The 23,727-nt window shown below is 41.6% G+C and overlaps 1 protein-coding gene across 1 annotated transcript in view; it reads left to right on the forward strand.

The window, feature by feature from the left end:
• Nucleotides 1-908: 908 nt before the first annotated feature.
• The window catches only part of LOC118373920 (ectodysplasin-A-like), a 65,009-nt gene continuing 42,190 nt past the window's right edge, over nt 909-23,727 (forward strand). The window contains exon 1 of the mRNA XM_035760221.2: nt 909-977. Within this exon, the coding sequence (XP_035616114.1) occupies nt 909-977 (69 nt within the window). The remainder of the gene's footprint in view (nt 978-23,727) is intronic.

Genomic DNA, 23,727 nt, shown 5'->3' on the forward strand with positions numbered 1-23,727 from the left:
CTCCGATACACAACCCAACCAAACCGCACTGCTTCTTAACACAGCGTGCATCCAACCCGGAAGCCAGCCGCACCAATGTGTCGGAGGAAACACCGTGCACCCGGCGACCTTGGTTAGCGTGCCCTGCGCCTGGCCCGCCACAAGAGACAAGGTTATCCCTGCCGGAGACCACTGCGCCACCCATTGGAATTTTGTTGGACTTTTAAATGGTTCTTCTAAGGCATAGTGATAACACATTAGGAATTCAACGAACTCTGTATGTCCTTCATGAGTGTGTAAATAAAGATTGAAATCTCATTGATCAAGGTCTCAAGCAAATATGTTCCACATTTCAACGTTGAAATTACGTGATGTGGCCAGTGGTGGGATGTTCTGGTTTTGGCTGATCAATCAAGCAAAACGACCCGGACAGCATTCGTCGCTGTAGTTTTCAATGGAGTGGCACGTAATAGGCGCAGCCCAATCAGATACAAGAGGGGCGGATCTTTCGACAAGGATTGCTTTAAGTTACGGTATCAGTGTGGGTTACTGTACCGTCCCCCTGCCTTGATGTGGATGGAGATAACTGTCGATGTGCGAACGTTTGAGCATCAGACAGCTCAGGTTAGGGCCATAGCATCATAGACAAAAGCCTAGTATGCTGAAATAGCAACGACTGAAAGTATTTAAACATGGCATCTAAATCTATGTCTGAAAAGTTTGCACACATAGAGGAGATTGACTTGAAAGAGACTACTTGCATTTGCAGGAAACATTGTAATAACTGTAAAATCTTCCTGGGATTCTTCGTGTTATCCCTTTCATTGCATCTAGTAACGCTTTTCTGTTATTTGGACCTGAGATCGGAGGTGAAACGCGAGATTCTCCAGAAGAACAGAGAGGAGACAGTGTCACCGGCCGCAGACGATATGAATGACCGATATTCTCCAGTATTCCAGCTGTTGGATATCAGCTACCCAACTGATCTACAGCCACAGGTAGGTTAATTATCGGCTCTTTAATAGCGTAATAACACAAAACATATATTAACATTTAGTAAGAATTCATATAAATACACATAAGAGGACCAAAGTGTAGCCCACACCAAATTATTTTCACTTGTGGGATGTTGAAACAACATGTGGCAATTTCTGTCAATTCCGATGAAAGGATGTGTATGATGAATATTTACCGCCATCAGTTAGAAACTTTAATTTGTCCTTGATCGGACACAATAATACAGTATACTGGTCAGTGTTTCTCAGATAAGGACTACTTAGGCTTTGTTTTATTATGACACAGTCTAGTTGCATGTTGGCAGTATAGCTATACAGAGCATAGTTTCACGGTTGAGGCGCCCAATTGTTTATTGTTGCTTGAGATGGATAATGGTTAATAATGCTTTTGGTGAAAGCATTTTTTCCAAAGTGCTTTAGCGAGGATTTGAATAGTGAGTGTATGGTTTAAGTGACCTGATGGTGCATGTTGAGACGAGCAGACATCTACAGTAGAGAATACTGCCTGCATGTCATCAGCATGTGGCACAGTAAGATTCCACACATCCCCTCCAAGAATGAACAACCCACTCTCACATTTTAATGCATTGGCATATTATAATGCCTTACAATTTCTGAATTGACTTCAGAAAAAACCTGGGGCCATTTGAGTTGTTACTGGAATCAAATCCTAAAAGGAGCTAAAGTTTTCTTGTCAGCTATTCTTTAAGCCTGTGGATTGACAGCATGGGAGAGAGAATGCCTCCCACCTGTCTGTGAGGCTGGGGTGTAAGATGGCTCTGCCAAATGTGCTTGGTTTAGAAAATATGGTCAGAAGCATGATCATCCATGTTAAAAATACAGCTGCACAGAAACATCATGGCAGTAAAATGAGACTAAGTGGATGCCTTTCAATTACACATAAATTACACCAACAATTCTGCAACGTTAAGATCCATCTGGCCCTCATCTGTGTTATAATCAGATGAGATGAGAAAAGTTTATTGGTTTGTTTGTGATCATGTCGCTCTGAATTCTCCAGAATCCACATTGTTGTCTTTGACCTTGCTACGAACTGCAAAAGTACTACACAGCACAACTGGTTGCTCATATCTAAAGATTACCATAGTTCAAAAAAAATAATCCTCAGCTTTTAAGTTCAGTCACTATGTTTTTTGTAGGCCTGTGGATGGTTTATTCATAGAGGTTTATTTAGAGAAAAACACTTCAAAAATCCCAAATGAGATTGTAAATTCGCTAAAGCAGGTAAATGACCCCCCGCTTCATCATTTCAACTTCCCCAGGCATTGTGGCTTGTCTCCAGAGCTCAGTGTGAAATCTCTGGCTAGCAGAGTTAGCTCCACAAAAGATCCAGTGCCAACCCTCAACATCACTATTAAATCAAACTGTGTGCTCTGTTGGAGTATGAGATTTCTTACAGGATATTACCTTAATAGCAACATTGTGCACGCAATTAATAACATCCACACAATTACTCAACTCCATTCAAATGTATCTTTGTGGGAGAATGTACACATGGCTGTAAATGTTAATAGAGACAGGCAAATATTTGAAGTGAGAGATCTTTAGAGATTATTTAGGCCCCATATTTGGAAATATCTGTGAAAGATGTGATTACGGATGTGTGTATTGTTTCTATTGTTTATTTGTCTGTAGTGTAAGTTGCATTGGGTCCTTATTATCATATATTCAAGCAAAGGCCCAACCTGAACCAAAGAACCATCCAGAGGGGATATGGTCAGTGTTCAATCTGAGGGCTGTAGTTATAGAGGTTAGGGACTGTCATTTTACATTATCTTTTGTAATACCCACCACTCAAGCTCATAAAATATAAGTAAACATCCCTGATGGTGAACTGTAGATGTGTGGTCAAGAACAATGTGCTTATTTTAGCTGTAGGTTTTAATAGAGTTATTTGGAATGATTTCAAAGGAACAGTGGGCCTCAGGCCATAGTTGTTACTGGGGACAGGTGTCGAGACTATTACAAGTTTTGTTCCGCTTGCAAGGGAGTTAGGAAATAATGTTTGAATGACCTTAATTGTCAATTATGTTTGCCATGATATGCACCTGCATCTATTTAGATTAACTTGAGGGTGTAGCTAGTGGTTACACAGATGTTATTTTCTTTCTTATGGGAAGCTATCCATACAAACAAAACATTTTGTGCCTTTCGGTATGTTTAGAAAACAGAGAAGAGACTAAAAGTTACTGCTAACTAAAGAAATGAGTCAAGAAAGCTCAAATTGTTTCCTGTTGAGTATTATTTTGAAGGTGAAAGCTTTTTATATCATAAAGGGATTTACCTCTTGCATGAGACTGGACACAATAGCTCACGTTTATTGCTTCTCCCTCTTGGAGCTACTAATTAGATCGACCAAACAGTTTCTAACCTGAGTAATGACTTAAGACCGTGTTAGTCCACAGAGCTAAAGTCTAGGCAATGGTATTAGCCTTGGGAACTAAAACAAGTCTCCAGGTCTCAGGCAAGGTTACTCATCATATCAGGGTATTTCACAGAACCACCACTGCAACACTTCAACCCCATTCAACCTCCTCCTCCTCTCCACCAGCAGCTAATATACTTCAACTGTATGTTCCAAATCACATGCAACTATTTTCGAAGGAGACTAATATTGAGCAATCATATAGCAGTAAAAGGGTGGCTTTCCCTTAGAATTCTATTCAACATTTTGGGACAAAGTAGGCCCTCTATTTACACAAATGTAAATTCAGTACTTCCTAGTTCCATGTATCAAACAGTTATTTCAGTTAAATTAAAACCATGAAAATCTGGAGAGTACCCTGCTGATTATAGACCCATAAATTTAATCAATTGTGACAATAAAATGATAACAAAGCTTATAAGCAATAGAATGGCTAAAGTCTTACCAGACTTGAAACAGACTTGATACATATCAATCAAACAGGGTTTAATAAAAATAGACAGACAAATACAAGAACATGTTTCAGTTTAATACAATAAGCAAAAAAACAAGATATAGATTAATCAATAATGGCTGTTAAAGCCGAAGAGGCTTTTGACCATCTTGAATGACATTTTCTATTCAAAACTTTGGAAGCTTTCAACCTTTCAGCTGAAATACATGTAATTCAAATATTGTATAAATGTCCTAAAGCAATAAATATACACAAATAATACATTATCTCTATGAAATTGCTTTAGAAAGGGACGCAAGACAGGGATGTCCCCTCTCCCCTCTCCCCCCTCCTGTTTACAGTGGCAGTTGAACCGCTTGCGGAAAGACAGGACCCAAACGTAACAGGTATCAGTATTGGTAAACATGAATATAAACTAAACTTATTTGTAGATAATCTCCTGATATACCTGTCTAATATTGAAGACTCAATGCCCCCTTTGCTAAAACGTATGACATATCGTTAAATGCATTAAAGAGGAACAATGGGTGCATATTGTCCCCAGAATCTTTGTGTTGATTTTCAAAGGATACATCTAAGAACATTAACAACTTCATAGTTAAGAACACTATAACAATATGGACTAAAATGAAAACTCTCACGCTGGTAAAAAAAAAAAAAGGATTTTGGAGACAGGTGCAGGAATACACAATGGGGGTTTTTGATACACCCAAAACAAACGCGTATACACTGGGCTGAACCCAAACAAAAGAGCGAGGGTAAACCTCGTTGACTGACACGGGACGATACCGGTAATAAACCATATATAAATATATACAGTGCCTTGCAAAAGTATTCACGCTCTTGGCATTTTTCCTATTTAGTTGCATTACATCCTGTAATTTAAATGGATTTTAATTTGGATTTCATGTAATGGACATATACAAAATAGTCCAAATTGGTGAAGTGAATTTAAAATATCACATGATCTTAGTATATATACACCTGTTCTGAAATTCTGCAATACCACTAAGCACAGCAGAGATTGGAGTATCTGTCCATAGGACCACTTTAAGCCGTACACTCCACAGAGCTGGGCTTTACGGAAAAGTGGACAGAAAAAAAATAAGCGAACATGTTTGGTGTTCGCCAAAAGGCATGTGGGAGACTCCCCAAACATATGGAAGAAGGTACTCAGGTCAGATGAGACTAAAATTGAGCTTTTTGGCCATCAAGAAAACGCTATGTCTGGTGCAAACTCAACACCTCTCATCGCCCCGAGAACACCATCCCCACAGTGAAGCATGATGGTGGCAGCATCATGCTGTGGGGATGTTTTTTATCTGCAGGGACTGGGAAACTGGTCAGAATTGAAGGAATGATGGATGGCTCTAAATACAAGGAAATTCTTGAGGGAAACCTGTTTCAGTCTTCCAGAGATTTGAGACTGGGACGGAGGTTCACCTTCCAGCAAGGACAATGACCCTAAGCATACTGCTAAAGCAACACTTGAGTGGTTTAAGGGGAAACCATACAAAAAGCATACAAACATTTTCCAACCAAGTAGAGGAGTCAGAAATAGCGATAAAATTAATGGTTGCAGTCATGAGAGTCCCAGCTACACAATGAAATGTTGGTTTTGTTCGATAAAGTCCCTCTTTATATCCCAAAAACTCTGTTTTGTTGGCGTGTTTTGTTCAGTAATCCACTGGCTCAAAGGCGGTCAAAACATGCAGACGAATACATCCTAATAGTACCTGTAAAGTTCGTCGAAACATGTCAAACGATGTTTATAATTAATCCTCAGGTTGTCAATTGTGTAAATAATAGATGATATTTCAACCATACAATAGCATATTCAATAGAAAGGAAAAACAACGAAGGGTGCGCACTCGGTCATGCGCGCAAACCAGCACTGGATGATTCTACAGTCCAATGACAGAAAGGTCTCATTCTTCTTAATTTTTCAGGAAACAAGCCTGAAACAATGTCTAAAGACTGTTGACATCTAGTGGAAGCCATAGGAACTGCAATATGGGTCCTAACCCATTAGATACTCTATAGGCATTCAATTGAAAACTACCCACATCAAAAAAATTCCACTTCCTGGATGGATTTTCCTCAGTTTTTCGCCTGCCATATCGGTTCTGTTATACTCAGACATTTTAACAGTTTTGGACATTTTAAAGTGTTTTCTATCCAAATCTACCAATTATATGCATATCATATCTTCTGGGCCTGAGTAACAGCTAGTTTACTTTGGGCAAGCTTCTCATTCAGACATCGAAATACTGCCCCCAAGCCATAAGAAGTTAAAGAAACAAATGGCTATGTCACTGGTGGTACCTTAAAAGGTCACATTTGTACAAATTGGCTATTTTAAGGTACAAACTGCAAGAGTACAATCAACGTACCTTACAGGGTACGACTGGTTGATCTCCAAGGCATTCCTAGTCGATCGCCTAGTATTTCTGTAAAAAAAAAACAACGTTAAAGACTTGCGCTCCTATTTTTATTTATTAATCTCGCACTGTTGGTGGTATGTGCACCCAATTCAGCTGCCCTGCATGCCGGGTAGGCAAAGTTTTCCCATTTTGAACCATTTCATGTGTCTGAAGGTACAAACTCTGCCTTCCCAGCAGGCACCTAGGCAGTTAACCCACTGTTCCTAGGCCGTCATTGAAAATAAGAATTTGTTCTTAACTGACTTGCCTGGTTAAATAAAGGTAAAAAAATATATTTAAAAAATCAAGTGCATTATAGGTCTACCGCTGGCCAATCAGATGGTTCAGATTACCGTGTCTGCAGTAACATAGCAGGCGTAAAAGAAAGCTAAAGCAAAGTTGACACTGTGAGATTTCTAAACCTTTAAAACCATGACCAGCGAGACTGTCAATGAATACAGCAACGAGCAGCTGTTTTTATGAGTGAGTTCATGTTTAAGTTTTTCCTCAGCACTGTCAACACTTTTTATTCAACACTTTTATAAGCCATAAAATGTGCGTTGTTCTTACTTCCACTGGCACTACAACCAGCACTGCAGCTGTAATGAATGAGTAGGAAAGTGTATCGATAGGCTTGCGTTATTATTAGCGGCTTGGGTCTTTTTTAATACAGAGGAATATTTAACTTTCTCTGTTCATAGAAGTATGTCAATGAATTTGTGCATGAGGCAGAAATAATGCAGTGTGACTCGAGTTCAACTGGAGGAAGACAGTGTCCCGTTTTGGTCAGTGTCAGTGGAGGAAAGGGAGAGCGGAGGGATGTTGATATAATAATAATAATAATATAATAATATAATAATAATAATATAATAATAATAATAATAATAATATAATAATAATAATAATATAATAATAATATATGCCATTTAGCTGACGCTTTTATCCAAAGCGACTTACAGTCATGTGTGCATACATTTTACGTATGGGTGGTCCCGGGAATCGAACCCACTACCCTGGCGTTACAAGCGCCATGCTCTACCAACTGAGCCACAGAAGGACCATGTCACCATGTTGAGAGGTGGACTCTCAGTATGCTGCTCTCTCCCTCCGCTGAGACTGACCATCACATGCACGTTCCAGCAGCCCAGTAGAATTGAAATAAAAATCGAATGATTTAAGTGTATTCTTACTCAGCTGTGCCTCCCAAGTAATACAGCAACTCATCTAATACCAGTGTGATCATATGGCCTACCTCAAATACTGAAATATATTTTTTTTTTAAATGGTCCAAACAACAATGCATTGGCAGGGCAATTCAAGCAAAGCCAATATGCAGCGATAATGTAGGTTAATGTTGCTTAAGTTGACAGTGACAAGAAACCCAGCCTAAAAACCCAAACAGCAAGCAATGCAGGTGTAGAAGCACAGTGGCTAGGAAAAACTCCCTAGAAAGGCCAAAACCTATAGGAAGAATCCTAGAGAAGAACCAGGCTATGAGGGGTGGCCAGTCCTCTTCTGGCTGTGCCGGGTGGAGATTATAACAGAACATGGCCAAGATGTTCAAATGTTCATAAATGACCAGCATGGTTAAATAATAATAATCACAGTAGTTGTCGAGGGTGCAACAAGTCAGCACCTCAGGAGTAAATGTCAGTTGGCTTTTCATAGCTGATCATTGAGAGTATCTCTACTGCTCCTGCTGTCTCTAGAGAGTTGAAAACAGCAGGTCTGGGACAGGTAGCACGTCCGGTGAGCAGGTCAGGGTTTCATAGCCGCAGGCAGAACAGTTGAAACTGGAGCAGCAGCACGGCCAGGTGGACTGGGGACAGCAAGGAGTCATCATGCCAGGTAGTCCAGGTAGTCCTGAGGCATGGTCCTAGGGCTCAGGTCCTCCGAGAGAGAGAAAGAAAGAAATCATCAGAGAGAGCATACTTAAATTCACACAGGACACCGGATAAGAGAGGAGAAATACTCCAGATATAACAGACTGACCCTAGCCCCCCGACACAAACTACTGCAGCATAAATACTGGAGGCTGAGACAGGAGGGGTCAGGAGACACTGTGGCCCCATCCAATGATACCCCCGGACAGGGCCAAACAGGCAGGATATAACCCCACCCACTTTGACAAAGCACAGCCCCACACCACACCACCAGAGGGATATCTTCAACCACCAACTTACCATCCTGAGACAAGGCCGAGTATAGCCCGCAAAGAGGGGGGGGGGGGCAACCCAGACAGGAAGACCACATCAGTGACTCAATTCATTAAAATGTAACAAGTCTGAGCAGAGAGAGATTAGGAAGTGATTATACATAAAGGTTCAATAAAAAGTTTTGGGTAGCCTAGTGGTTAGAGTGTTGGACTAGTAACCGCAAGGTTGCAAGTTCAAACCCCCGAGCTGACAAGGTACAAATCTGTCATTCTGCCCCTGAACAGGCAGTTAACCCACTGTTCCTAGGCCATTTTTGAAAATAAGAATTTGTTCTTAATTGACTTGCCTAGTAAAATAAAGGTCAAATAAAATCTGAAAGGCCTTACTTTATGGATGTTAATATGTATGAACCTCCCAAATTCTTAACATTATTATAGAGGTGATTGTTCAAAACAAAATGTATCTCATTCTCACAAGACCACCACCCTTCTATCCTCCCTCCACCTCCCTCAGATAGTGATCATAGCAACTTCCTGGGCCAATTGCTTGACCTACATCCAACCTAAGGCACTATACAGCATGCATTATAAACCTAAACTGCACTGTAATGTTTATTAGCGTATTAATTGCATTACCCATAGATGTTCATGTAATGCGAAACATTGAATGGCACCAACACTGATTACAAATGCTAAAGTTTATCTTTGATTAATATATATTTGCATCCATATAATAACAATGTACTGAAGCCAAAAAGTAAATTATGAACACTGCTATTAGATCACTGAAATAAATAATATACATATTGTCTACATTTTCTCAGCATAAATCATTGTAGTGGTTTGAGTTTGGAAAGACACTACAGATGTAGGATCTTAAATTGAGCCAGTTTGCTACAGCAGGAAAATACTCCTATAGCAACAGGAAATGTCAATTATTATGTGGATTATAATTCATGGACATTTTTGTAGGGATTCATAAAACTTTCTGAAAATCAAGTCTGACATTTCTAAGTGGAAATTACCAACTTCAGAAGCCTTTTAAAACCTCAAATACAGTACAAGTTAAACATGTCCTGATCAAATTAATATCCTACATCTGTATGAAAAATAAAGGAGTAGTGAAAGCATGTTGTCAACCTTGCTGCAGAACAGATGTGGGGCCACATTTACGAAACATGTTTCATGTGGTTTTCTGGTTGCCCCAAATTGGAATTGTTTTAAAGCCACAACACACAGAAACTGTCCCAGGAGGAAGGGTAGGGTGAGCACTTGGAGGAAAAAAATAGGGGGGGGGGGACAAGGTAGCAGGTGGAAAAACATATTTGCCAAATTACTGACAGGTGCTCCACAGCCTTGGTTAGAAGGTTCAAATAGAAAACACAGCATGGGGAATTGAACAAGCTTTCAGAATTTGGCGAAGAGCCACTCAAAGCAAGATGTGACCTTTTTAGCTACCTAGCACCAAGATGTTGGGATATTTGTTGGAATTTTCTTTGTGGATATTTATTTAAGTGTAAGAGCTACAGTTTTTAGGTTCAATGTCAATTGATTGGTCGCTGTTCATAATGTAGTTTGGTACAGAAGAATGTTAAGCGAATTGAGCTAGACATATTGTTGGGGTTTCATGATTGGTACTGATTTGAGCATGAATGTGTTACCTCAGCTGACTAATAGATCAGACTTTAGCCTTACATATGAGGTCATGTCAAGCAATTCCACTTGTTCAACACAGGAGATCAACATGCACCAGCTAGGACTCGACTTGAGATTTGATCATGGGTTCATGTTAGGGTTTAATCATTTCCCGGTATTTGACAAATATTCCACCCCGAGAATAAATCGCTTTTCTCCGGGTAACCCAGTATTTGCAGCCAAAACCGGAAGTGTCATTCTAAAGCATATATATCTGGATTTGATTAGAGCTTTGATCGGCATGAAAATTCAAGCCTGATGCTACCTGAGCCTGATGAGGCATACATTAAATACATTTTATGAGCCCTACATTAAAGACATTTTATGATCCCAAGTTCAGAAAAAGCAAAAATGATTGTGCCGTTATCCAATACTGGTCTATGATATATAGGCTACCGCACATTACGCCTGACAGAAAAACATAAAAGCCCAAACATGTAGCTATGCTCTCTTGGGTAAGTACATGAAACAAGCTTCAACAGGCTAATCTTTTTGAGTGTGGACTGTAGCCAATTAGGGGAAATGTATTACACTGTATTATATGGATTGGAATGACGAACCTCTCTCAAACAATGAAGCTGGGAGCGAACATGCGATGCTGCTGCAGGACATGCGGCCAACAAAGTTACAATTATAGGCTAGTGAATTTGATTTAAAATTTGACATGTAATATGTTCTATTTTACATTTTTATCATTAGTAGGCTGACGGAAATATAGGCTACCTTTCGTAATATTTTCCCTAATGTCGTGCGACTGGTCCACCGCATTTCTCTCTCTATTGTTGCTTCTTTCCTTCCTTGCTTTCAACAGTTAAATGAAATAAGTTTCGTTTTCCTTAAATTCATAAATGTAATGACATGCTTGAATAATATAGGGTCTGAATAAAAAACTACTATAGACAACCGCCGTCGCACGTTCTCTCTTCTTTCAAACTCCTGTGAGTTCTGTATGCTGCTGTATTTAACATTCAGCAAACACGAGCATGCATCCCTCTTCGAATAGTCTATTTGTATAATAAATGCTTTAAAAGATGTCCAGCAAGCTATTTGTAGTATAGCTTTTCCTGGGACAGCCAGAGCTAAGGGGCGTTTTTCTAAAGAAGAGAGGCTAGCGGAGCGCAGGTGCGTATTGCACAAGAGACCGAGGCTATAAATTAGAAGCGTATGCATAACAAATCATTCATTAGCTAAATATAAGGCCAATACTGCATTTAATGTATTGCCTGAAAGAGGTAGGCAAGGACATATATAAATATATTGAACAGGATTATGCCTATCTATTTTGGATTAAATTGGAATGGAAGACTGCGAGAGAGTGCTCGTGTGCGTACTGATTTAAAACAACGATATTCGAGTGATAGGCCGTTTTAAAACTCTGCAGATGCAACTAAAAAAATGCATCTTTACAATGGAAAAATAGGGTAACCCCTAAAGCCAGATGGAGATGTGTAAATTAGACGTGCATTCAGTCCTTATATTACTGTAGCATAGGCTATGCTGCAGCAAATGTAATCCTTCCTTTCACAATAAAAAAGTTACCATGATGAGATAATACATGCGTTGTATTATGCGCTCCATGCTGAGATGAGCTGTCTGTTCCCACCCTGAGCGTTGATGAGTGATCCTGCAGATAGCAGAGTAAGCCAAGGGCCTGTGGAGAAGCCAGATTAAGACTTCGCATGTCATTTAACAGTTCCATGTAACGTCATGCTGTTCATATGAATAATTGATTATAATTTACCGGTTTCTCTCAGTTATTTATACCAGGAAAGGGAGTGGGTTCGGGTGGTAAATCTCAGTAAACGGGTTGGTGCAATCGACCCTAGTTCATGTTGAAAGTGATCAATCTGGAACGTTGTGTAATGATGACCTATGCTCACTTAATGCTCTTTATTTTTTATATAAATGAAGGCCCATGTTCTTATGGCACTCATTCCTCTACTGTGTCTTTAGTCCTTAAAAGCCTTTGCCTTCAAAATAATGTGTATTTTGGAGGGGGGAGGGTTACTTTTAATGAACCCTGTAAAATCTGGTATTAAAAACTGAAACTAAGAAAACACTGGGCCAACAAAAAGCATGATCCTCTGTTAAAGATGTTGAAAACATTCCAGGTTTTTATTTGAAACAACTAGATGATCATATGCAGTTAGACTGCCCTAAAATAATACAGAACAGTTAGAGAACATTTTGTCATCTCCAGAGACTTCTTCTGTGAGGCTCTCTGATAAGAGTGATTTGGGAAAGCTAATTGATCTTTCAAAAACTAAAGTAGATGAAATTGTTATGAATGATTTGTCTCATGGACCAGGATTCTCTGAAAACCCAATGACATTCTCTTTCCCAAAAGTAAACATCCATAAATGAATATCTTATTTTGGGAAAAGTTCATGTTTTCCACAAATTGTAACTCTTGTCCTCTTTTGTCTTTTGATGTCAGAGACAGCGGATTATGACAGTGTCATTTGTGATGAGCCAGCATCTTCATTTCTCACAGAGCAATGTCCAAAGGCCTTCGTGACTGCCTTACTGAAAGCAGCTGTGAGACATTACTGGGACTAGATGAGATAAGGCGTGTCTGAGACGTCCCAGGCCCTTTGTTGATATGCAAAGTGTTTGAAGTCAGGTTCAGTGCAGCTTGGCTTATGGGGAGAAAAAAACAAACGTGTCATGTTGGAAAGCCTTATATTACTTATGTTTTACAGAGCACATCTCAGTTTGTCTTTCTTTGTGATTTAGTCCAATTTTAGAGAGCTATAAAACTAAATTACAGGGAACAGGGGGTTCCCTTTTTGATTTGTAGTATCTGCAGAAGGTACAAGAGCTTTGCTATAAAAGAGGAAGTTAAAGAACATACGAGAGACTATGCAGCATTGACATAGTGGAGGGGGCATATTCAGTGGCCATCTTGTGACCTACGCATATTCAGACAGTGTTGGGAGTTTTAATCAAATGTACATCTGCACCTGGGTCTACTTTCAAACTAATGAAGATGTAAATAAAGTGAAGGTTCCTAGATACGTTTGTATTTAAATTGCATGTAGCTGTGCGGACATGCAAGTGTTGTAATTGTTGTAGACCACACATTCTAAATTCTCTGAAACAAGTTGGCCTCATCACACAATGTTGTGGCTTTACTATGTGTGTGGCCAACTTTACAAGATGCCAGAATAAATCATCTGACTCATTATGAATTATTGAATTATGACCTTTTTCATTTCTTAAATGTCCTAATTGATGTAGACTATTCAAATGAGCTACAAGGAAATTAATTGATTCTTTACTAGATTACATACAGATGTTGCACTGAAGAATAATTTGATTTCAGGAAGAGCAAAGGCACAATTTAAAACATATTTTATATTACTTAAACAGATATGTTTTATCTTTTAAATCTCATCATCGGATGATTTTCAAATGGACTCTCACCATGCATCGCCCTTGTAGGCTACTCTTCAACACGAATACAATATGCTCAGATTCTAATATTGTCTGATGTTACTTTCCTGTGCCAATTATTCTAAGCATTTTTCTATGATTGTATGATAAAATAATTAGTTTCCAGTTCGCAGGTAGGTGCGAGTGCACACTTGATGACAGTATGCCATGCATATTGGATTGTGATATGGCAGCTGAAATTAGTTGTTTAAATATATTGGGAGTTATTAAAGAGTTACTGCCAGTGACCGTGTTTTACCATTGATTCAGTTTGCCAACCTGCCAAAACATTGGCTTCTATAAAGCTGAAGCTTTAGCTGCCAGTCACTATTCTGTGAGCAGGTGAAGGTGTAAATAGCAAGTACCTCTCAAAGTGTCAAGCTTTGGCTTTCTTTCTGGTTGTTGCTCCCTGCTATTTCACCATGATCAGCGTGGCAACTATAAACTCACACCATTGCGGTCATCCATGGCCAAGACTTAGAGTCTGCATGAGGATTTTCAAATGACTTGGGATTAGTGATTAAAATAGAAAATCTGAGAGCCTCAAACTTGCATTAACATTTCTCCTAAGAGGTCAAGAATGTAGTGGTCTTGAACTGTATGTTTGGGGGCTTCAAGGTAAAAGCTGAAAGAGAACATGCTTTTCCCCTGGTATATTAATGTACTCTTAAACTCATTGACACATAATCCTATTTTATTATTTCTGGCCTTCTATACTAATTTATATTTGTTTCTCCATGTAATATGTGAATTGGCTGTCTACATCCTAGAGTATTGCATGTCTATTTGATTAGATTTATTTCTTATCCACTTATTGGAGTGTTTTATTTATTAACTTCCCCCATGTGTATGAGTCCTTAAGCCCAAATTCAAAATCTGTTATCAAACCATCTCTAGAACAAAGTGCAGCTGATTGCCAATCCTGCAATTATTTGAGGTTTATTCCATTGCTTAGTCAATAAGGGAATTCTGGTTTCTGGCCTTTTGTGGCAACAATTGGAGCTTGGGAGTAGTTAGAATAACATTTTCGCAATATATATTTTCATAGTTTGAAGAAAGAGCCCAATGAGTCGTATGACAGGCATCTTGGCTATTGTTTAAAGAGGCTAGATACTGTTTGTTGTGTTCAGACAGAGGAAAACCCAGTACTTAAGAACATTTCTTCTCATAACTCTAGCTGAAAGAGACCAGTCTTTGTTTGAAGTCTTCTTGGAGTGTGTTGACATGACCATGGTAACACTGATTCCCAAAGCAGCACTGGATGGTCTCGTTCAATCAGATTACAACAATGAAGGCTAGTCACTCACAACTTTCATAAAGTCACAATTAAGACTTCCTAATGAAAACAATTTCAAGCTGGCCATAACAAACTGAACTGAAAAAGATTGAGAATCACTATGAATTTTGTTTGGGGTAGAATCACAATGGAAGAGATCCCAAATATTTACTGTGTGTGGTTCAGTAACTGTGAAGACCTCACACTAATCTGTCACATAGCTGGTTCATGTTTTAAAACGTTTTCATCAGGGGTTTGATCCAATACATTTTGTATGTAATTGTCAAGATTATTTTCCCTTTTGAGGTTTTCTCATGATTAGTTGCAGCTTTGAAATTTGATTTAAAGCTAATTACAGTTAAAGTTCGAAGTTTACGTACACCTTAGCCAAATACATTTAAACTCAGTTTTGCACAATTCCTATACATTTAATCCTAGTAAAAAGTCCCTGTTTTAGGTCAGTTAGAATAACCACTTTATTTTGAGAATGTGAAATGTCAGAATAATAGAAGAGAGAATAATTTCTTTCAGCTTTTATTTATTTCATCACATTCCCAGTGGGTCAGAAGTTTACATACACACAATTAGTATTTGGTAGCATTGCCTTTTAAATTGTTTAACTTGGGTCAAACATTTCGGGTAGCCTTCCACAAGATTTCCACAATAAGGTGGGTGAATTTTGGCCCATTCCTCCTGACAGCTTGACAGAGCTGGTGTGAAATTGAGTCAGGTTTGTAGGCCTCCTTGCTCACACATGCTTTTTCAGTTCTGCCCACAAATGTTCTATAGGATGAGGTCAGGGCTTTGTGATGGCCACTCCAATACCTTGACTTTGTTGTCCTTAAGCTCATTTTGCACAACTTTGGAAGTATGCTTGGGATCATTGTCCATTTGGAAGACCCATTTGCGACCAAGTTTTAACTTCATGACTGATGTCTTGAGATGTTGCTTCAATATATCCACCTAATTGTCCTTTCCTCATTATGCAATATATTTTGTGAAGTGCACCAGTCCCTCCTGCAACAAAGCACCCCCACAACATGATGCTGCCACCCCCATGCTTCACAGTTGAGATGGTGTTCTTCGGCTTGCAAGCCTCCCCCTTTTTCCTCCAAAGAAAACGAAGGTCACTATCGCCAAACAGTTTTTTGTTTCATCAGACTAGAGGATATTTCTCCAAAAGTACGATCTTTGTCCCCATGTGCAGTTGCGAACCGTAGTCTGGCTTTTTTATGGCGGTTTTGGAGCAGTGGCTTCTTCCTTGCTGAGTAGCCTTTCAGGTTATGTCGATATAGGAGTCGTTTTACTGTGGATATAGATACGTTTGTACCTGTTTCCTCCAGCAGCTTCACAAGGTCCTTTGCTGTTGTTCTGGGATTGATTAGCACTTTTCGCACCAAAATACGTTCATCTCTAGGAGACAGAACATGTCTCCTTCCTGAGCGGTATGTGTGGTCCCATGGTGTTTATACTTGTGTACTATTGGTTGTACAGATGAACTTGGTACCTTCAGGCATTTGGAAATTGCTCCCAAGGATGAAACAGACTTGTGGAGGTCTACAATTTTTTGGGAGGTCTTGGTTGATTTCTTTTGATTTTCCCATGATGTCAAGCAAAGAGGCACTGAGTTTGAAGGTAGGCCTTGAAATACATCCACAGGTACACCTCCAATTGACTCAAATTATGTCAATTAGCCTATCAGAAGCTTCTAAAGCCATGACATCATTTTCTGGAATTTTCCAAGCTGTTTAACGGCACAGTCAACTTAGTGTATGTGTAATGAACCTCGTCTGTCGTTTGAAGAGAGTCAGACCGAAATGCAGCGTGTAGGTTACTCATGACTTTTAATGAAGATAAAGCGGTACATGAAATAACGGAAAATACAAAAACAACAAACGAGTGAAACTAATACAGCCTATCTGGTGACTAACACAGAGACAGGTACAATCACCCACGAAATACAACGCGCACTCAGGCTGCCTAAATACGGTTCCCAATCCGAGACAACGAGAATCAGCTGACTCCAATTAGGAATCGCCTCAGGCAGCCAAGCCTAACTAGACACACCCCTAATAATACACACTCCCAATTAATACAAACCCCAATACGAAATACAACATATAAACCCATGTCACACCCTGGCCTACCCAAACATATAACTAAAACACAAGATACAATGACCAAGGCGTGACAGAACCCCCCCCCCCTAAGGTGCGGACTCCGGGACGCACCTCAAGAGCATAGGGAGGGTCCGGGTGGGCGTCTGTCCATGGTGGCGGTTCTGGCTCGGGACGTGGACCCCACTCCATAAATGTCCTAGTTCCTCCCCTTCGCGTCCTAGGATAATCCACCTTCTCCGCCGACCATGGCCTAATAGTCCTCACCCTGATCCCCACATAACTGAGGGGCAGCTCGGGACCGAGGGGCAGCTCGGGACCGAGGGGCAGCTCGGGACCGAGGGGCAGCTCGGGACAGAGGGGCAGCTCGGGACAGAGGGGCAGCTCGGGACCAAGGGGCAGCTCGGGACGGAGGGGCAGCTCGGGACAGAGGGGCAGCTCGGGACAGAGGGGCAGCTCGGGACAGAGGGGCAGCTCGGGACAAAGGGGCAACTCGGGACAGCAGGGCAGCTCAGGACAGAGGGGCAGCCCGGGACAGAGGAGCAGCCCGGGACCGAAGCAGCCCAGTACTGAGGGGAAGCCCGGTACTGAGAGGGAGCCCAGTACAGAGAGGAAGCCCAGTACTGAGAGGAAGCTCAGTACTGAGAGGAAGCTCAGTACTGAGAGGAAGCTCAGTACTGAGAGGAAGCTCAGTACTGAGAGGAAGCTCAGTACTGAGAGGAAGCTCAGTACTGAGAGGAAGCTCAGTACTGAGAGGAAGCTCAGTACTGAGAGGAAGCTCAGTACTGAGAGGAAGCTCAGTACTGAGAGGAAGCTCAGTACTGAGAGGAAGCTCAGGCAGGTAGTAGGCTCCGGTAAATCCTGGCTGGCTGGTGGACCTGGATGATTCAGGTTGTCTGGCCGATCTAGAAGATCTAGGTTGACGGGCAGATCTGGAAGAGACTGGTTGTCGGGCAGATCTGGAAGAGACTGGTTGTCGGGCAGATCTGAAAGAGACTGGTTGTCGGGCAGATCTGAAAGAGACTGGTTGTCTGGCAGATCTGGAAGAGACTGGTTGTCTGGCAGATCTGGAAGAGACTGGTTGTCTGGCAGATCTGGAAGAGACTGGTTGTCTGGCAGATCTGGAAGAGACTGGTTGTCTGGCAGATCTGGAAGCACTGGCGGCGCTGGGCAGACTGGCGGCACTGGCGGCGCTGGGCAGACTGGCGGCACTGGCGGCGCTGGGCAGACTGGCACTTCTGGCGGCGCTGGGCAGACTGGCACTTCTGGCGGATCCTGGCAGACTGGTGACGCTGGGCCGACTGGCGGTGCTGGGCAGACAGGAGACTCCGGCAGCGCAGGAGAGGAGAAAAGCTCTGGCTGCGCTAAACAGGCGAGGCGCACTGGACGCGCTGGGCCGACTGGGAGCACTGGCAGCGCTGGACAGACAGGAGACTCCGGCAGCGCAGGAGAGGAGAAAGGCACTGGCTGCGCTGAACAGGCGAGGCGCACTGGAGGCCTGGTGCGTGGTGCTGGAACTGGTGGTACTGGCGCGAGGACACGCACAGGAAGCCTGGTGCGGGGAGCTGCTACCGGAGGACTGGTGTGTAGAGGTGGCTCTGGATAGACCGGACCGTGCAGGCGCACTGGAGCTCTAGAGCACCGAGCCTGCCCAAGCTTACCTGGCTCGATGCCGACTCTAGCCCGGCCAATAGGAAGGGCTGGTATGTGTCGCAGCTGGCTCTGCACCCACACTGGAAACACCGTGCGCTCCATAGCATAACACGGTGCCTGCCCGGTCTCTCTAGCCCAACGGTGAGCACAGGGAGTATGCGCAGGTTTCCTACCTGGCATAACTATTCTCCCTTTTAGCCCCCCCCCCAATATTTTTTGGGGGTGACTTTCCGGTTTCCAACCGTGTCGCAGTGCTGCCTCCTCATACTCACGCCTCTCCGCTTTAGCTACTTCTATTTCCTCCTTGGGACGGGGATATTCTCCCGGCTGCGCCCAGGGTCCTTTTCCGTCTAATATCATCTCCCAAGACCAGAAGTCCTCATATTGCTGCTCCTCACAATTAACAGGGAGAGTAGGCTCAGGTCTGACTCCTGACTCTGCCACTCTCTCTCTGCGCTTTCCCCGTTACCTACGGTTTTCGCTCTGTAAAGCCGTGCTCTCCTTTTCGATTCCATCCGTGTATAGCCCTCTTCGCATTGCTGTAGGGAATCCCAGGCGGGCTCCTGCACTCGCTCTGGGTCGGCTGCCCACCTGTCGATTTCTTCCCACGTCGTATAATCCCTGCTTCTGCCGTCCATATCGTCCTCCTTTAGCTCCTGCCAGTTCACACGCTGCTCGGTCTGTGAATCGTGGTGGGTGATTCTGTAATGAACCTCCTCTGTCGTTTGAAGAGAGTCAGACCGAAATGCAGCGTGTAGGTTACTCATGACTTTTAATGAAGATAAAGCGGTACATGAAATAACGGAAAATACAAAAACAACAAACGAGTGAAACTAATACAGCCTATCTGGTGACTAACACAGAGACAGGTACAATCACCCACGAAATACAACGCGCACTCAGGCTGCCTAAATACGGTTCCCAATCCGAGACAACAAGAATCAGCTGACTCCAATTAGGAATCGCCTCAGGCAGCCAAGCCTAACTAGACACACCCCTAATAATACACACTCCCAATTAATACAAACCCCAATACGAAATACAACATATAAACCCATGTCACACCCTGGCCTACCCAAACATATAACAAAAACACAAGATACAATGACCAAGGCGTGACAGTATGTTAACTTCTGACCCACTGGAATTGTGATACAGTGAATTATAAGTGAAATAATCTGTCTGTAAACAATTGTTGGAAAAATGACTTGTGTCATGCACAAAGTAGATGTCCTAACCAACTTGCCAAAACTATAGTTTGTTAACAAGAAATTTGTGGAGTGGTTGAAACAAGTTTTAAGGACTCCAACCTAAGTGTATGTAAACCTCCGACTTCAACTGTACCTTGGTTTGAAGAAGGCATAGCTGCTGGGTCTCAACCTAGTGCAGGCTCATGCCCCACATGCTTTTAGTCGAACCCTATTCATTTCTTATTACAAACAATTGATGGCTTTTGAAAATTGTCGTGGCACAACAGTGTGTTTATTAAGTGTAACCAAATCCTGTTTCTTGTAAAGAGGGCAAATCCGCAAGAGTCACAAACAGATACAGATTAGTTTTTCAAAGCTGTGGCTTTTGCTACTGCGATGACAAGGGAGTGTGTAGTTCCTCCACATTGGCCGGCAGTGCAGTTGAACTGATGTGACAGAACAGAGACAAAGAAGGGCTATCCCCATTATCTCACCATGGCACTGCCACAGTCACACATAGCCTCCCATCAGACGCTGTCTATCATGATGTCTATCTTCAATGACTTTTTCACACAGAAAAAATGGTAAAGTCATCACTTTGCTTAAAAGAGGGGTTGGCGTGTGGTTTGAATTTGAGTTGGTCTTTGCAGGATTCTCTCATCGTAGTACAGTCTTTGTATTCTAACACTGCTAAACATATAATAGGGTAATGAACCCCATCCACCACCCCTGTGTTGCACAGGCCTCGGTGATGCATAGCTGTTATTTTGGGTAGGAATGCCAAAATATTTACTCATAGAGGCTTTCAGCTCTCCGTGGTTCTCATTGTGAGGATAGTTTACTGCTCAAAATCTATTGTTTGATTTTAGAATCTCTTTTGCCGTAAATTACCAACATATCTGACTGTTTTAATCAAAGCTGTTTGGTTTTTGGAGGACAAAGATGTATTCATTGATTCTTGTTGTTTCTGACCAAGTGACTATTGGGCAATCGTTCATTGGCCAAAAGACTCCTTTCATGTTGTTGTTAGGCTCCTGATATTGAGACCATCAGTAAACTAGCGATGCATCAGCCTTCATTTTGTTGAGAAATGTTGTGTCTCAGAAGGCCTGATCAGTAAACTATTACTTCATATCAATAAGATATTCATAAATATCTCAGTTTGTTAACATTTCTCATCTCGTTGTGCACTGTTCTTCATGTTTCATGAACGCAATGTCAAATATTAATGTGTTGGGACCAGATGGCAATAAACACTTGTGCAGCTGTAAATGTTTTACTACACACTTATTTGCACAGATGGCAGTATTAAACAATCCTGATTATGGGTTCAGGTGGATTGCTCTCTCCGTTGAACTCCAGGGGACTATCATTGGACTCTGTCATGAGTGATGCTTTAAATTAAATCATCATCATGTGCTATCTAGAACCTAAAAGGGTTCTTCGGCTGTCCCTATAGGAGAACCCTTTGAAGACCCTTTCTGGTTCCAGGTAGGACCTTTTCCACAGAGGGGACTACATGGACCCAAAAAGGGTTCTACCTGGAACCAAAAAAGGTTCTCCTATGGGGGCAGCCGAAGAACCACTTTGGAACCCTTTTTTTCTAAGAGTGTGGGTAATGTCCCATACAATTCTTGATTGTTGAATACTGTTCTCTGACATTGTTGTTTTACACCCTATTCCTACTGTATGATAGTATTGTCTAGTGGCTAAAATGTACAATACTTTTTTGTTATTCTGTAAATTGTTGAGGAGAAGGAGCACAGTTCGTAGTGGGTGAAATCTGTAGACTGCATATAATGGAGGATGGTTGGTTTTCTGTGCTGTGATGTAGACTAGCGTTGCAGTACAGCTGTGTACCATCTGGCCAGGGCTGCAGACTGGTGCAACATCTGGAGTTCTGTGGACAGACAAGTCTCTCTCTCTCTCTCTTTCCTCCACTGTACTTTATCTAGGCTAATACTGGGCTTGTGAGGTGAGTACATGTTAACGTCTGGTCAAGTGCTCTAGCTGTAGCCTCTCATCCAGTGTGAGCCTAGGTTGCTGATGACTGTCATTATGCCACTGAGCACACACCACCACCAGGTTCTCTTCTCTTATGAGTCCCTGGGGAATGGATATGATTGGCTGGATAAGAACTCTCATAAACTCAAGGTTAAAGGGTGGATTATGAATATAATGTTAAAAAGGAAAGCCATGAATAAAGCTTCTTAGACCATATCAAGTGAGGCCATGATGATCACATAATCAAATTATGTTGGTCACATACACATATTTAGCAGATGTTATTGCGAGTCTAGCGAAATGCTTGTGTTCCTAGCTCCGATAGTGCATTAATATCTAATCATTCATAACAATATACACACATCTAAAAGTAAAATAATGGAATTAAGAAATATATAAATATTAGGATGAGTAGTGTCGAGGTGGCATTGACTAAAATACAGTATACACATATGAAATGAGTAAAGCAATATGTAAACATTATTAAAGTGACCAGTGATTCCATGTCTATGTACAGTTGAAGTCGGAAGTTTACTTAGCCAAATACATTTAAACTCAGTTTTTCACCATTCCTGACATTTAATCCTAGTTAAAATTCCATGTATTAGGTCAGTTAGGATCGCCACTTTATTTTAAGAATGTGAAATGTCAGAATACTAGTAGAGAAATAATTTATTTTAGCTTTTATTTCTTTCATCACATTCCCAGTGGGTCGGAAGTTTACATACACTCAATTAGTATTTGGTAGCATTGCCTTTAAATTGTTTAACTTGGGTCAAACATTTCGGGTAGCCTTCCACAAGCTTCCCACAATAAGTTGGGTGAATTTTGGCACATTCCTCCTGACAGAGCTGGTGTAACTGAGTCAAGTTTGAAGGCCTCCTTTCTCACACATGCTTTTCCAGTTCTATAGGATTGAGGTCAGGGCTTTGTGATGGCCACTCCAATACATTGACTTTGTTGTCCTTAGCCATTTTGCCACAACTTTGGAAGTATGCTTGGGGTCATTGTCAATTTGGAAGACCAATTTGCGACCAAGCTTTAACTTCCTGACTGATGTCTTGAGCTGTTGCTTCAATATATCCACATAATTGTCCTTTCCTCATGATGCCATCTATTTTGTGAAGTGCACCAGTCCCTTCTACAGCAAAGCACCACAACATGATGCTGCCACCCCCGTGCTCCACGGTTGGGATGGTGTTCTTCGGCTTGCAAGCCTCCCCCTTTTTCCTCAAATCATAACGATGGTCATTATGGCCAAGCAGTTCTATTTTTGTTTCATCAGACCAGAGGATATTTCTCCACGATAAACAATCTTTGTCCCCGTGTGCAGTTGCAAACCATAGTCTGGCTTTTTCATGGCGGTTTTGGAGCAGTGGCTTCTTCCTTGCTGAGCAGCCTTTCAGGTTATGTCGAGATTGGGCTTGCTTTTGTACCGGTTTCCTCCAGCATGGTCCTTTGCTGTTGTTCTGGGATTGATTTGCACTTTTTGAACCAAAACGATTCTCCATCCTGAGTGGTATGATGGCTGCGTGTTCCCATGGTGTTTATACTTGCATACTATTGTTTGTACATATGAACGTGGTACCTTCAGGTACCTTCAGGCATTTGGAAATTGCTCCCAAGGATTAACCAGACTTGTGGAGCTCTACAATTTTTTTCTGAGGTCTTGGCTGATTTCTTCTGATTTTCCCATGATGTCAAGCAAAGAGGCACTGAGTTTGAAGGTCGGCCTTGAAATACATCCACAGGTACCCCTCCAATTGACTCAAATAATGTCAATTCGCTTATCAGAAGCTTCTTAAGCCATGACATAATTTTCTGGAATTTTCCAAGCTGTTTAAAGGCACAGTCAACTGAGTGTATGTAAACGTTTGACCCACT

Source organism: Oncorhynchus keta, chromosome 11 (assembly GCF_023373465.1).
Source record: "Oncorhynchus keta strain PuntledgeMale-10-30-2019 chromosome 11, Oket_V2, whole genome shotgun sequence".
Taxonomy (NCBI): Eukaryota; Metazoa; Chordata; class Actinopteri; order Salmoniformes; family Salmonidae; genus Oncorhynchus; species Oncorhynchus keta.